Source organism: Bombina bombina, chromosome 6 (genome assembly GCF_027579735.1).
Source record: "Bombina bombina isolate aBomBom1 chromosome 6, aBomBom1.pri, whole genome shotgun sequence".
NCBI classification, from domain to species: Eukaryota; Metazoa; Chordata; class Amphibia; order Anura; family Bombinatoridae; genus Bombina; species Bombina bombina.
The window spans coordinates 884543270-884557107 of NC_069504.1; the positions used below are offsets into that span (position 1 = coordinate 884543270).

General features: G+C 39.7%; 1 protein-coding gene across 10 annotated transcripts in view; it reads right to left on the reverse strand.

Moving 5' to 3' along the window:
• Nucleotides 1-13838, reverse strand: part of NLGN2 (neuroligin 2) — a 177144-nt gene that overhangs the window by 107882 nt on the left and 55424 nt on the right. Inside the window, exon 3 of one of the 10 annotated variants that reach the window (XM_053718394.1) lies at nt 8695-8717. The exons of 8 other annotated variants lie outside the window; for them this stretch is intronic. In XM_053718394.1, the coding sequence (XP_053574369.1) occupies nt 8695-8717 (23 nt within the window). Of the gene's footprint in view, nt 1-8694; nt 8718-9675; nt 9692-13838 lie in introns of all 10 variants that reach the window. One more of the 10 variants, XM_053718396.1, reaches the window with a different exon arrangement.

Consider the following 13838-nt stretch of genomic DNA (forward strand, 5'->3'; position numbering starts at 1 on the left):
GTGCGGATCAGGTCTGACAGACATTGCTGAATGCGGAGAGCAATACGCTCTCAGTATTCAGTATTGCACCAGCAGCTCACAAGAGCTGCTGGTGCAACGCTGCCCCCTGCAGACTTGCGGCCAATCGGCTGCAAGCAGGGAGGTGTCAATCAACCCGATCGTACTCGATCGGGTTGAATTGTGGCGATTCCTGTCCGCCTCATCAGAGCAGGCGGACAGGGTTAGGGAGCACCGGTCTTTAGATCGCTGCTTCATAACTGCTGTTTCTGGCGAGTCTGAAGAATCGCCAGAAATACGGGCCCTCAAGCTCCATTCGGAGCTTGATAAATGGGCCTCATTTTGTAAGCTGCATAGAAATATACCTTCATATCTTGGGTTACTTTTGCAATGAAAACAGCAGCTTTATTTTGTCAAATGAGCATATTATTTTATGATTTTTCTTTTCACTGTTTTCCCTGCCTCGCAGAACTTTTTTTTTTTTAAAACATAATTTTTATTGAGTTTCGTCATTGTACAGAAATATTTTAAATCATATAACAGTCATAAAGGCTATTGCAAAATAGCACTTGTTTATTTTGACAATAAACGATACAATTGGAAAATATCATTATGGTAACACAAAGGAAAAAGAAAAACCAGTTAAAAACTGCTGTAACCTTAAATAACCACTCCAATTGACAATAAGGTTAATGAGTTCACGTCTGTTAGATAGGAAAGAAAATAAACATAACTGTCCCTTCCTTTGAAATTAACAGGAACATCTTAAAAAAAAGCTGTCTCCAATAAGTAGGATATTTATCTGATAATATCAATTGCAAAAATACAGGTGACTTACGTAAGTAACCTAAGCGCTGCAGTTGAACTTCCCTTGGCTGATCAAGAATTACTTTGTCACATTTTGCCATGAACAATTTTAACTTATTCTCCTCAAAAATTAGGGGGTCGTGTTGATCCAAGACCATTTGATATCTAATGCTATGTACAAAAGAGGCTACACTAGGAGCCTTCTTATCTTTCCAAGCTCTTAATATTAACTGTCTTGTTAATAAAATTGCAGTATTAATCAGTGGCTTATTCTGTACCTTCTCATGTGCCAGCAGGAAAAAAGATGTGTATGGGCTCAAAGATTAGTCTAGACGGTAACAATCTACTGTATTTAACCAGAACTCTATTTGTTTCCATAACTTTTGGATCTTTGGGCAGGCATAAAAGACATGGGCCCCTATTTATCAAGCCATCAACCGCAAATACACTGGAATTCCGCAGCGTAATTGTGGAGAGCCTGATTCCCCTTAGTTATCAAAGCCTACAGACCGGCAAAAGTTGAAATCTGTGACGTAACATACGATCCGCCGGTCTCCGTCCGACACAGATCGATGCTTACGTCACTACAGATATTCCGAATTCGGCACTATCTGCCTACTTTTGCTAGTTAACAAATATCTACCAGGTACGCTCGCCACTATTCCGGCCCAGCGTACCTGCTTTTCAATCCACCGCCCTGGAGGCGGCGGATGCCATAGGAATCAATGGGAGTCTTAAAGCAGCGAAAGCTCATGTTCGCTGCTGCCCGATATCCCATTGATTTCTATGGTAGAATAAAAGTTACGTTTACACCTAACACGCTAACATGTACCCCGAGTCTAAACATCCCTAATCTGCCGCCCCCTACACCGCCGCCACCTACATTATACTTATTAACCCCTAATCTGCCGCCCCGACACCGCCACAACCTACATTATACTTATTAACCCCTAATCTGCTGCCCCGCCACCGCCGCCACCTACATTATACTTAATAACCCCTAATCTGCCGCTCCCTACACCGTCGCCACCTACATTATACTTATAAACTCCTAATCTGCCGCCCGACACCACCGCCGCCTACATTATACTTATTAACCCCTAATCTGCCGCCCTGCCACCACCTACATTATACTTATTAACCCCTAATCTGCCGCTCCCGACACCGCCGCCACGCACAGAAAGTTATTAACCCCTATCCCGCCGCTCCCGGAGCCCACCACAACTAAATAAATGTATTAACCCCTAAACCCCTGGCCTCCCACATCACTACCACTAACTAAACCTATTAACCCCTAAACCGCCAGCCCCCCACATTGCCATAAACTAAATTAAACTATTAACCCCTAAACCTAAGAACCTCTTAACTTTACATTAAATATTAACTCATCCCTATCTTATAATAAATTTAAACTTACCTTTAGATTTAAATTAAACTATATTAAACTAATAATTAACCTACCCTAACTATTATACTAAAATTACATTAAACTATATTAAACTAATAATTAACCTACCCTAACTATTATACTAAAATTACATTAAACTATATTAAACTAATAATTAATCTACCCTAACTATTATACTAAAATTACATTAAACTATATTAAACTAATAATTATTCTATACTAACTGTTATACTAAAATTACATTAAACTATATTATATATTTAAACACCTAACCCTACTCAAATAATTTAAATCTACACTAACAAATTACAAAGTTACAAAAAAACTAACAACTGGGTTACAAAAAATAACAAACACTAAGTTACAAAAAAATAAACACTAAGTTACACAAAATAAAAAAGAAATTATCAAAGATTTAAACTAAATACACATAATCTAAGAGCCCTATGAAAATAAAAAAGCCCCCCCAAAATAAAAAAAACCCTAGCCTACAATAAACTACAAATAGTCCTTAAAAGGGCCTTTTGTGGGGCATTGCCCCAAAGAAATCAGCTCTTTTACCTGTAAATAAAAAATACAAACAACTTCCCAACAGTAAAACCCACCACCCACACAAACAACCCCCCAAATAAAACCCTAACTAAAAAAAAACTAAGCTCCCATTGCCCTGAAAAGGGCATTTGGATGGGCATTGTCCTCAAAAGGGCATTTAGTTCTATTGCAGCCCAAACCCCAAATCTAAAAATAAAACCCACCCAATAAACCCTTAAAAAAGCCTAAACACTAACCCCTGAAGATCCACTTACAGTTTTGAAGATTCAACATCCATCCTCCAAGAAGCCGGCAGAAGTCTTCATCCAATCGGCCGAAGTCTTCATCCAAGCCTGCAGAAGTCTTCATCCATCCGGCACGGAGCAGCTCCATCTTCAAGACATCCGACGCAGAGCATCCTCTTCTTTCAATGTCTTCTTCCCGAATGAATGTTCCTTTAAATGACGTCATCCAAGATGGGTCCCTTAGATTCCAATTGGCTGATAGAATTCTATCAGCCAATCGGAATTAAGGTTGAAAAAATCCTATTGTCTGTTGCAATTAGGGCAATTTTTGCAGTGTGAGAGGTAATTTACTCCATCTTTACAGGTCATCAAAACATTGCAAAGCATCATACCATTCTTCTGGATTTTTAGAAATAATGATTCCCAAATATTTAATATTCCTTTCTGTGACTAATCTCTGATTTAGAGAGGTTGATTTTATACCCGGCAAACTTACTGAACTCTGCAATAATATTCAATAGTATTGGTATATTCTTTTTGGAGTTGCTTATATAAAATAAAATATCATCTGCATATAGTGACAATGTAGAATTATGATTACCTAGGTTTATGCCTTCTAACCTATCATGACATTTAAAAGCTAAGGGTTCTAGGGCAATGTTAAATAACAATGGAGATAGTGGACACCCTTGTCTTGTTCCTTTATATAAAGTTATAGCTGATGAAAGGATTCTGATATAATAAAGATATATAACTGAGAAAATGTCCTGAAAAGCTAAAATTCTTTAAGGCTGTGAGTAGATGATTCCACAGGTCAGAGTCAAAAGCCTTTTTGGCATCTACAGTTAATAAAGCAAAGTCTTGTTTAGGTCTTGACTCTGTCCTGTGGGCCGTCGTTGCATATTTAATAAGTGTCAATGCCTTCCTTATATTGAGCAGTTCTACCAGGCATAAAACCAGTTTGGTCCAGATGTATGATATCCCCATGACACTTTTTAGGCGCTTGACTATTATATTTGCTAAGATTTAATTGTCATTGTTTAATAGTGAAATTGGTCTATAAGAGTCCATTAGGTTAGGGTCCTTATCTTTCTTGAGTATAAGTATGATATTGGATGCAGTAAAGTTTTTAGAGGGTTTATAATGGTCTACAAAATACAGATTAAACAATTTTGTCATAATGGGGGCAACTGTAGCTGAGAGAATCTTATAAAATTCAGCTGGTAGTTGATCGGGGCCTGGTGCTTTACCCATAGCTATTTCATCTCTTCATTTATCAATAATAATGGGTCAGCAGAGATTTTTGGTAGATTGAGATTATCCCAGAAATGTTCTTTCGCCTCTTTATAAACTACTATAGGTGAATATATTTCTCGAAAAAATAAATAAAAAAATGCCTATTAATATCTTTTGGGGTATTATACTTATTTCCCTCAGATACAATTGTCCCAATATAGTTATACTTCTTTATGCTTCTAGAAAGATTAGCTAACATCTTGGCAGTTTTGGAAGAAAACCTACCAAAAGTTGCTTTCTTTTTTACATCCTCTTGAACCTGGAGCTGGTCTAAGAAAATCTGTCTCTCAGTCTTAGCTTTTTGATAGCTACCCCAATTATCAATATTAGGAATGTCTATATATTGTACATATTTATTTTTAAGTTGATTTGTCAATTGTAGTTCCCTATTTCTGAACTTTCTTTTCCTTTTTACCAGGTATGCCTTTATTTCCCCTCTAAGATAGGCCTTTGCTGCCTCCCAAAATATTTCTATTTTTGCCAGGTATTCTTTGTTAAAGGAGAGAAAGTCCCTCCATTTTTGTAACATCCAATTCCCGCATTAGAGGATAGGAAGGAGGGGAAAAAAAATTTCCACATTGACTCTCCCATTTATTCCCTAACTGGATAGATAGAGACATGATCGCATGATCTGATAAATTTATATTATGAATGTCTGTAATGATTTCCAGACGTAACAGTCTTTCGCTCACCAGGAACATATCAATTCTTGATAGCATATGATGTGTTTTAGATTCACATGTAAAGAGTCTTTCGACTGGATGTTGTATTCTCCATATATCTTTTATTTTAAGACTTTTAGAAAAATTAGATACAATTTTTGCTTCTTTTTTTGGATCTGTATGTCCTATTAAGCTTAAGTCTATCCAGTTGGGGAACAAGTACACTATTAAAATCACCACGATAATCATCTGTGTGTCTATCAAATTAATCAATTTAGCATATAATCTATCCTGAAAATCTGGCTGGCATTCGTTTGGTGCATACAAGTTACATAATGTTTACCCGGACTCATTTACCTTGATTTCTAAAATCAAGTATCTTCCCTCTACATCTTTTTCTTGTGATATCAATTGAAAATCTAAATTTTTATTAAGTTTCCTGAAGGCTCAGATGTGTTTCTTGTAAAAAAAAACACATCAGGCTTAAAACTTTTGAGATGGTGAATTATTTTTTTCCTCTTGGCTGGTGAGGAGAACCCCCCTACATTCCAGGAGAGAAACTCAATAGTATTTCTCAACTATGTTTTGTGAACAACAAGTATTGGAGGCAGCAGAGGAAAAAACAAAACAAAGCAAAAAAAAAAAGCCCCCAAAAAAACAAAAAACAAAAGAAGAATAGGAAGAGATACAGTGCATTTGGTATTAAAATTCTATGATATATTATGTACATAATGCTGCTGTGTCTTGTTATTTTCCAGGAATTGCTTAAAGGGCCATAATACCCAAATGTTTAAACACTTGAAAGTGATGCAGCATAGCTGTAAAAAGCTGACTAGAAAATATCACCTAAACATCTCTATGTAAAAAAGAAAGATATTTTACCTCAAAAGTTCCTCTGTAGCCACATCCCATTGTAAAGGATTTCTATGCAGCATATTAGTATGTCTGTCCCGGGACAGCTGAAAGGATGAGCCTCGTGCACTCTCATGTTATTTCCCTATTCAGTGTAACAATGAAATCTCATGAGAGTTAAGTCAAATCTCATGAGATCACAGTAAAAGAGTTCATGACCTCAGCACTGCTGATGCTGATTGGCTGCTGTTCATTTCTTCATTATTTTTTTTTTTTTTTACCTGCAGCTGGGAGTATAACTTTTTACACAGAACTTACTCTGCTGAGCTGAGGAGATTGTGAGGTAAAATATCTTCCTTTTTTACATAGAGATGCTCAGGTGATATTTTCCTGTCAGCTTTTTACAGTTATACTGCATCAGTTTCAAGTGGTTTAGCATATGAGTATTATGTCCCTTTAACTTCCTCAATCTTGTTTAAAAGAAACAAAATTTATGCTTACCTGATAAATTTATTTCTCTTGTGGTGTATCCAGTCCACGGATTCATCCATTACTTGTGGGATATTCTCCTTCCCAACAGGAAGCTGCAAGAGGACACCCACAGCAGAGCTGTCTATATAGCTCCTCCCCTAACTGCCACTCCCAGTCATTCGACCGAAGACAAGCAAGAGAAAGGAGAAACTATAGGGTGCAGTGGTGACTGTAGTTTAAAAATAAAAAACACCTGCCTTAAAATGACAGGGCGGGCCGTGGACTGGATACACCACAAGAGAAATAAATTTATCAGGTAAGCATAAATTTTGTTTTCTCTTGTAAGGTGTATCCAGTCCACGGATTCATCCATTACTTGTGGGATACCAATACCAAAGCTATAGGACACGGATGAAGGGAGGGACAAGGCAGGCGCTTAAACGGAAGGCACCACTGCCGTTAAGACCTTTCTCCCAAAAATAGCCTCCGAAGAAGCAAAAGTATCAAATATGTAGAATTTAGAAAAAGTATGAAGCGAAGACCAAGTCACCGCCTTACAAATCTGTTCAACAGAAGCCTCATTCTTAAAAGCCCATGTGGAAGCTACCGCTCTAGTGGATGGAGCTGTAATTCTTTCAGGATGCTGCTGGCCAGCAGTCTCATAAGCTAGGCGTATTATACTTCTTAGCCAAAAAGAAAGAGAAGTTGCCGAAGCCTTTTGGCCTCTCCTCTGTCCAGAGTAGACCACAAAGAAAACAGATGTTTGACGAAAATCCTTCATAGCTTGTAAATAAAATTTTAAAGCACGAACCACATCAAGATTGTGTAATAGACGTTCCTTCTTTGAAGAAGGATTAGGACATAGTGAAGGAACAACAATCTCCTGATTGATATTTTTATTAGATACCACCTTAGGAAGAAAACCAGGTTTGGTACGTAACACTACCTTATCTGCATGGAAAATGAGATAGGGGGATTCACATTGTAAAGCAGATAACTCTGAAACTCTTCAAGCCGAGGAGATAGCTACTAAAAACAGAACTTTCCAAGACAAAAGTTTAATATCTATGGAATGCAAAGGTTCAAACGGAACCTCTTGCAGAACCTTAAGAACTAAATTTAAACTCCATGGCGGAGCAACAGGTTTAAACACAGGCTTGATTCTAACTAAAGCCTGACAAAACGCCTGAACATCTGGAGTATCAGCCAGACGCTTGTGCAAAAGAATAGACAGAGCAGAAATCTGTCCCTTTAAGGAACTAGCTGACAATCCCTTCTCCAATCCTTCTTGGAGAAAAGATAATATCCTAGGAATCCTGACCTTATTCCATGAGTAACCTTTAGATTCACACCAATGAAGATATCTACACCATATCTTATGATAGATTTTCCTAGTGACCGGCTTTCCAGCCTGAATTAAGGTGTCAATGACCGAAAATCAAGCGTTCAATCTCCAAGCAGTCAGACGCAGAGAAATTAGATTTGGATGGTTGAAAGGACCCTGAAGTAGAAGGTCCTGCCTCAGCGGCAGAGTCCATGGTGGAAGGGATGACATGTCCACCAGATCTGCATACCAAGTCCTGCGTGGCCACGCAGGTGCTATCAAAATCACTGAAGCTCTCTCCTGCTTGATCTTGGCAATCAGACGAGGGAGCAGAGGAAACGGTGGAAACACATAAGCCAGGTTGAAGGACCAAGGCGCTGCTAGAGCATCTATCAGTGCTGCCTTGGTATCCCTGGACCTGGATCCGTAACAAGGAAGCTTGGCGTTCTGACGAGACGCCATGAGATCCAGTTCTGGTTTGCCCCAAAGTTGAATCAACTGTGCAAATACCTCCGGATGGAGTTCCCACTCCCCCGGATGAAAAGTCTGCCGACTTAGAAAATCCGCCTCCCAGTTCTCTACTCCTGGGATATGGATAGCTGATAGATTGCAAGAGTGAACCTCTGCCCATAGAATTATTTTTGAAACCTCCAACATTGCTAGGGAACTCCTTGTTCCCGCTTGATGGTTGATGTAGGCTACAGTCGTGATATTGTCCGACTGAAATCTGATGAACCTGACCGCAGCAAGCTGAGACCAAGCTTGAAGAGCCTTGAATATCGCTCTTAGTTCCAGAATGTTTATCAGAAGGAGTGCCTCCTCCTGAGTCCACGAGCCCTGAGCCTTCAGGGAGTTCCAGACTGCACCCCAGTGCAGAAGGCTGGCATCTGTCATTACTATTGTCCAATCTGGCCTGCGGAAGGTCATACCCTTGGACAGATGGACCCGAAATAGCCACCAGAGAAGAGAATCCCTGGTCTCTTGATACAGATTTAGTAGAGGGGACAAATCTGTGTAATCCTCATTCCACTGACTGAGCATGCAAAGTTGCAGCGGTCTGAGATGTAGGCGGGCAAACGGCACTATGTCCATTGCCGCTACCATTATCAGGTAAATCTTCATTTCTACAGAATCTATCAGAGTTCCTAGGAAGGAAACTCTTGTGAGAGGGGATAGAGAACTCTTTTCTTCGTTCACCTTCCACCCCGTAAAGATTCTTGGTGCCGTAGCTAACCCAAAGGGAAGAGCCAACAAACTGGTAATGCCTGTCTAGGAAGGCAAACCTGAGAAACCGTTGATGATCTCTGTGTATCGGAATGTGAAGATAAGCATCCTTTAAGTCCACGGTAGTCATATATTGACCCTCCTGGATCATAGGTAGGATGGTTTGAATAGTCTCCATCTTGAAGGATGGGACCCTGAGAAATTTGTTTAGGATCTTGAGATCTAAGATTGGTCTGAAAGTTCCCTCTTTCTTGGGAACTACAAACAGATTTGAATAGAAGCCTTGCCCCTGTTCCTCCTTTGGAACTGGGTGGATCACTCCCATAACTAGGAGGTTTTGAACACAATGTAAGAATGCCTCTCTCTTTATCTGGTTTACAGATAATTGTGAGAGATGAAATCTCCCTTTTGGGGAAGAAGCTTTGAAATCCAGAAGATATCCCTGGGACACAATTTCTAATGCCCAAGGATCCTGGACATCTCTTGCCCAAGCCTGGGCGAAGAGAGAAAGTCTGCCCCCTACTAGATCCATTTCCGGATTGGGGGCTGATCCTTCATGCTGTTTTAGAGGCAGCAGCAGGTTTTTTGGCCTGCTTTCCTTTGTTCCAAGCCTGGTTAGGTCTCCAGACCGGCTTGGACTGGGCAAAATTTTCCTCTTGTTTTGTATCAGAGGAAGTTGAAGCTGCGCCACTCTTGAAGTTTCGAAAAGAACGAAAATTAGTCTGTTTGGTCCTTAATTTGTTGGACCTATCCTGAGGAAGGGCTTGACCTTTTCCTCCAGTAATATCAGAAATGATCTCCTTCAGTCCAGGCCCGAATAGGGTCTGCCCCTTGAAGGGAATGTTGAGAAGCTTAGACTTTGAAGTAACGTCAACTGACCAGGATTTGAGCCATAGCGCCCTATGCGCCTGAATAGCAAAACCTGAGTTTTTAGCAGTTAGCTTGGTTAAATGAACAACGGCGTCAGAAACAAATGAATTGGCTAGCTTAAGAGCTTTAAGCTTGTCAAGGATATCATCCAATGGGGTTTCTACCTGTAGAGCCTCTTCTAGAGACTCAAACCAGAAAGCCGCAGCAGCAGTGACTGGGGCAATGCATGCAAGGGGCTGGAGAATAAAACCTTGTTGAATAAAAATTTTCTTAAGGTAACCCTCTAATTTTTTGTCCATTGGATCTAGAAAAGCACAACGGTCCTCGACAGGGATAGTTGTACGCTTCGCTAGGGTAGAGACGGCTCCCTCCACCTTAGGGACCGTTTGCCACAAGTCCCATGTAGCGGCATCTATAGGAAACATCTTTTTAAAAACAGGAGGGGGAGAGAACGGTACACCTGGTCTATCCCATTCCTTAGTAATAATTTCTGAAAACCTCTTAGGGATTGGAAAAACATCAGTGTAAACAGGCACTGCATAGTACTTATCCAATTTACACAATTTCTCTGGGACTAAAATGGCGTCACAGTCATCCAGAGTTGCTAAAACCTCCTTGAGCAACACGCGGAGGTGTTCAAGCTTAAATTTAAATGTAGACATATCAGAATCAGGTTGAAGTGTCTTCCCTGAATCAGAAAAATCACCCACAGATAGAAGCTCTCCTGCTTCGGCTTCTGCACATTGTGAGGGTATATCAGACATAGCTACTAAAGCGTCAGAGAGCTCTGTATTTGTTCTAGCCCCAGAGCGGTCTCGCTTTCCTTGTAACCCTGGCAGTTTGGACAATACCTCTGTAAGGGTATGATTCATAACTGCCGCCATGTCTTGTAAAGTATACGCAATGGGCGCTCTAGATGTACTTGGCGTCCCCTGAGCGGGAATTATAGGTTCTGACACGCGGGGAGAGTTAGTCGGCATAACTTCCCCCTTGTCAATTTCCTCTGGTGATAAATCTTTTAAAGCCAGAATATGGTCTTTAAAATTTATAGTAAGATCAGTGCATTTGGTACACATTCTAAGAGGGGGTTCCACAATGGCTTCTAAACATAATGAACAAGGAGTTTCCTCTATGTCAGACATGTTTAACAGACTAGAAATGAGACCAGCAAGCTTGGAAAACACTTTAATAAATGTGAAAAAACAGAATATAAAAAATGGTACTGTGCCTTTAAGGGAAAAAAACAAACATAAACTGCAAAACAGTGAAAAAAAGCAGTAAACTCTACAAAATTTTTACAGTGTGTATAATAGACTAAAATAGCATTGCACCCACTTGCAAATGGATGATTAACCCCTCAGGCTCAAAAACGAATCAGAAAAACTGTAAAACTGTTATAAACAGTCACAAGCAAACTGCCACAGCTCTACTGTGGCTCCTACCTGCCCATAAAATGACTTTTGTAGGCACAAAAACCCTTTACAGAGGTCCTATATGTCAGGGGACTCCTTCAGGGAAGCTGGATGTCTCAGACTGTAAAAACTACTGCGCAATTAGAGCGCAAAAATAGGCCCCTCCCACCATGCACTCAAAGTGAAAGGGCCATAAATAACTACTCCTAGGAGAAATCTAGTCAGCCATGTGGAAAACTAGGCCCCAAATAAAGATTTATCACCCTCAGTAAAAAACGTTTTTTATATATCATGCAAACATTTTACATACTAAGTAATAAGAGCAAGTAACATGAATATTACCCTTTACTGCAAGCATGATCCCAGTCGTTTGTTAAATCACTGTAATCAGGCTTACCTTAAATATATCAGGCACTGTCAGCATTTTCTAGACCTTATCATCTCTCTAGAAAAAAATATACTGAACATACCTCAGAGCAGTTAATACTGCAGGCCATTCCCCCAGCTGAAGTTTTCCCATACTCTTCAGTTATGTGTGAGAACAGCAGTGGACCTTAGTTACAACCTGCTAAGATCATCAAAAACCTCAGGCAAAACTCTTCTTCTAATTTCTGCCTGAGGTAAAAACAGTACAACGCCGGTACCGTTTAAAAATAAACAAACTTTTGATTGAAGATAAACTACACTAATTCACCACATATCTCTTGATACTTCCTTTCTTGTCAAGAGCTGCAAGAGAATGACTGGGAGTGGCAGTTAGGGGAGGAGCTATATAGACAGCTCTGCTGTGGGTGTCCTCTTGTAGCTTCCTGTTGGGAAGGAGAATATCCCACAAGTAATGGATGAATCCGTGGACTGGATACACCTTACAAGAGAAAAACATAATTTATGTAAGAACTTACCTGATAAATTCATTTCTTTCATATTAACAAGAGTCCATGAGCTAGTGACGTATGGGATATACATTCCTACCAGGAGGGGCAAAGTTTCCCAAACCTTAAAATGCCTATAAATACACCCCTCACCACACCCACAAAACAGTTTAACGAATAGCCAAGAAGTGGGGTGATAAGAAAAAAAGTGCGAAGCATATAAAATAAGGAATTGGAATAATTGTGCTTTATACAAAAAAATCATAACCACCACAAAAAAGGGTGGGCCTCATGGACTCTTGTTAATATGAAAGAAATGAATTTATCAGGTAAGTTCTTACATAAATTATGTTTTCTTTCATGTAATTAACAAGAGTCCATGAGCTAGTGACGTATGGGATAATGACTACCCAAGATGTGGATCTTTCCACACAAGAGTCACTAGAGAGGGAGGGATAAAATAAAGACAGCCAATTCCTGCTGAAAATAATCCACACCCAAAATAAAGTTTAACAAAAAACATAAGCAGAAGATTCAAACTGAAACCGCTGCCTGAAGAACTTTTCTACCAAAAACTGCTTCAGAAGAAGAAAATACATCAAAATGGTAGAATTTAGTAAAAGTATGCAAAGAGGACCAAGTTGCTGCTTTGCAGATCTGGTCAACCGAAGCTTCATTCCTAAACGCCCAGGAAGTAGATACTGACCTAGTAGAATGAGCTGTAATTCTCTGAGGCGGAATTTTACCCGACTCAACATAGGCAAGATGAATTAAAGATTTCAACCAAGATGCCAAAGAAATGGCAGAAGCTTAAGAATGCAACGATTTCTCCTTAGAATTCTTAGGATTAGGACATAATGAAGGAACCACAATTTCTCTACTAATGTTGTTGGAATTCACAACTTTAGGTAAAAATTCAAAAGAAGTTCGCAACACCGCCTTATCCTGATGAAGAATCAGAAAAGGAGACTCACAAGAAAGAGCAGATAATTCAGAAACTCTTCTGGCAGAAGAGATGGCCAAAAGGAACAAAACTTTCCAAGAAAGTAATTTAATATCCAATGAATGCATAGGTTCAAATGGAGGAGCTTGAAGAGCCCCCAGAACCAAATTCAAACTCCAAGGAGGAGAAATTGACTTAATGACAGGCTTTATACGAACCAAAGCTTGTACAAAACAATGAATATCAGGAAGAATAGCAATCTTTCTGTGAAAAAGAACAGAAAGAGCAGAGATTTGACCTTTCAAGGAACTTGCGGACAAACCCTTATCTAAACCATCCTGAAGAAATTGTAATATTCTCGGTATTCTAAAAGAATGCCAAGAAAAATGATGAGAAAGACACCAAAAAATATAAGTCTTCCAGACTCTATAATATATCTCTCTGGATACAGATTTACGAGCCTGTAACATAGTATTAATCACAGAGTCAGAGAAACCTCTTTGACCAAGAATCAAGCGTTCAATCTCCATACCTTTAAATTTAAGGATTTCAGATCCTGATGGAAAAAAGGACCTTGAGACAAAAGGTCTGGTCTTAACGGAAGAGTCCACGGTTGGCAAGAGGCCATCCGGACAGGATCCGCATACCAAAACCTGTGAGGCCATGCCGGAGCTACCAGCAGAACAAACGAGCATTCCTTCAGAATCTTGGAGATTACTCTTGGAAGAAGAACTAGAGGCGGAAAGATATAGGCAGGATGATACTTCCAAGGAAGTGAAAATGCATCCACTGCCTCCGCCTGAGGATCCCGGGATCTGGACAGATACCTGGGAAGTTTCTTGTTTAGATGAGAAGCCATCAGATCTATTTCTGGAAGTTCCCACATTTGAACAATCTGAAGAAATACCTCTGGGTGAAGAGATC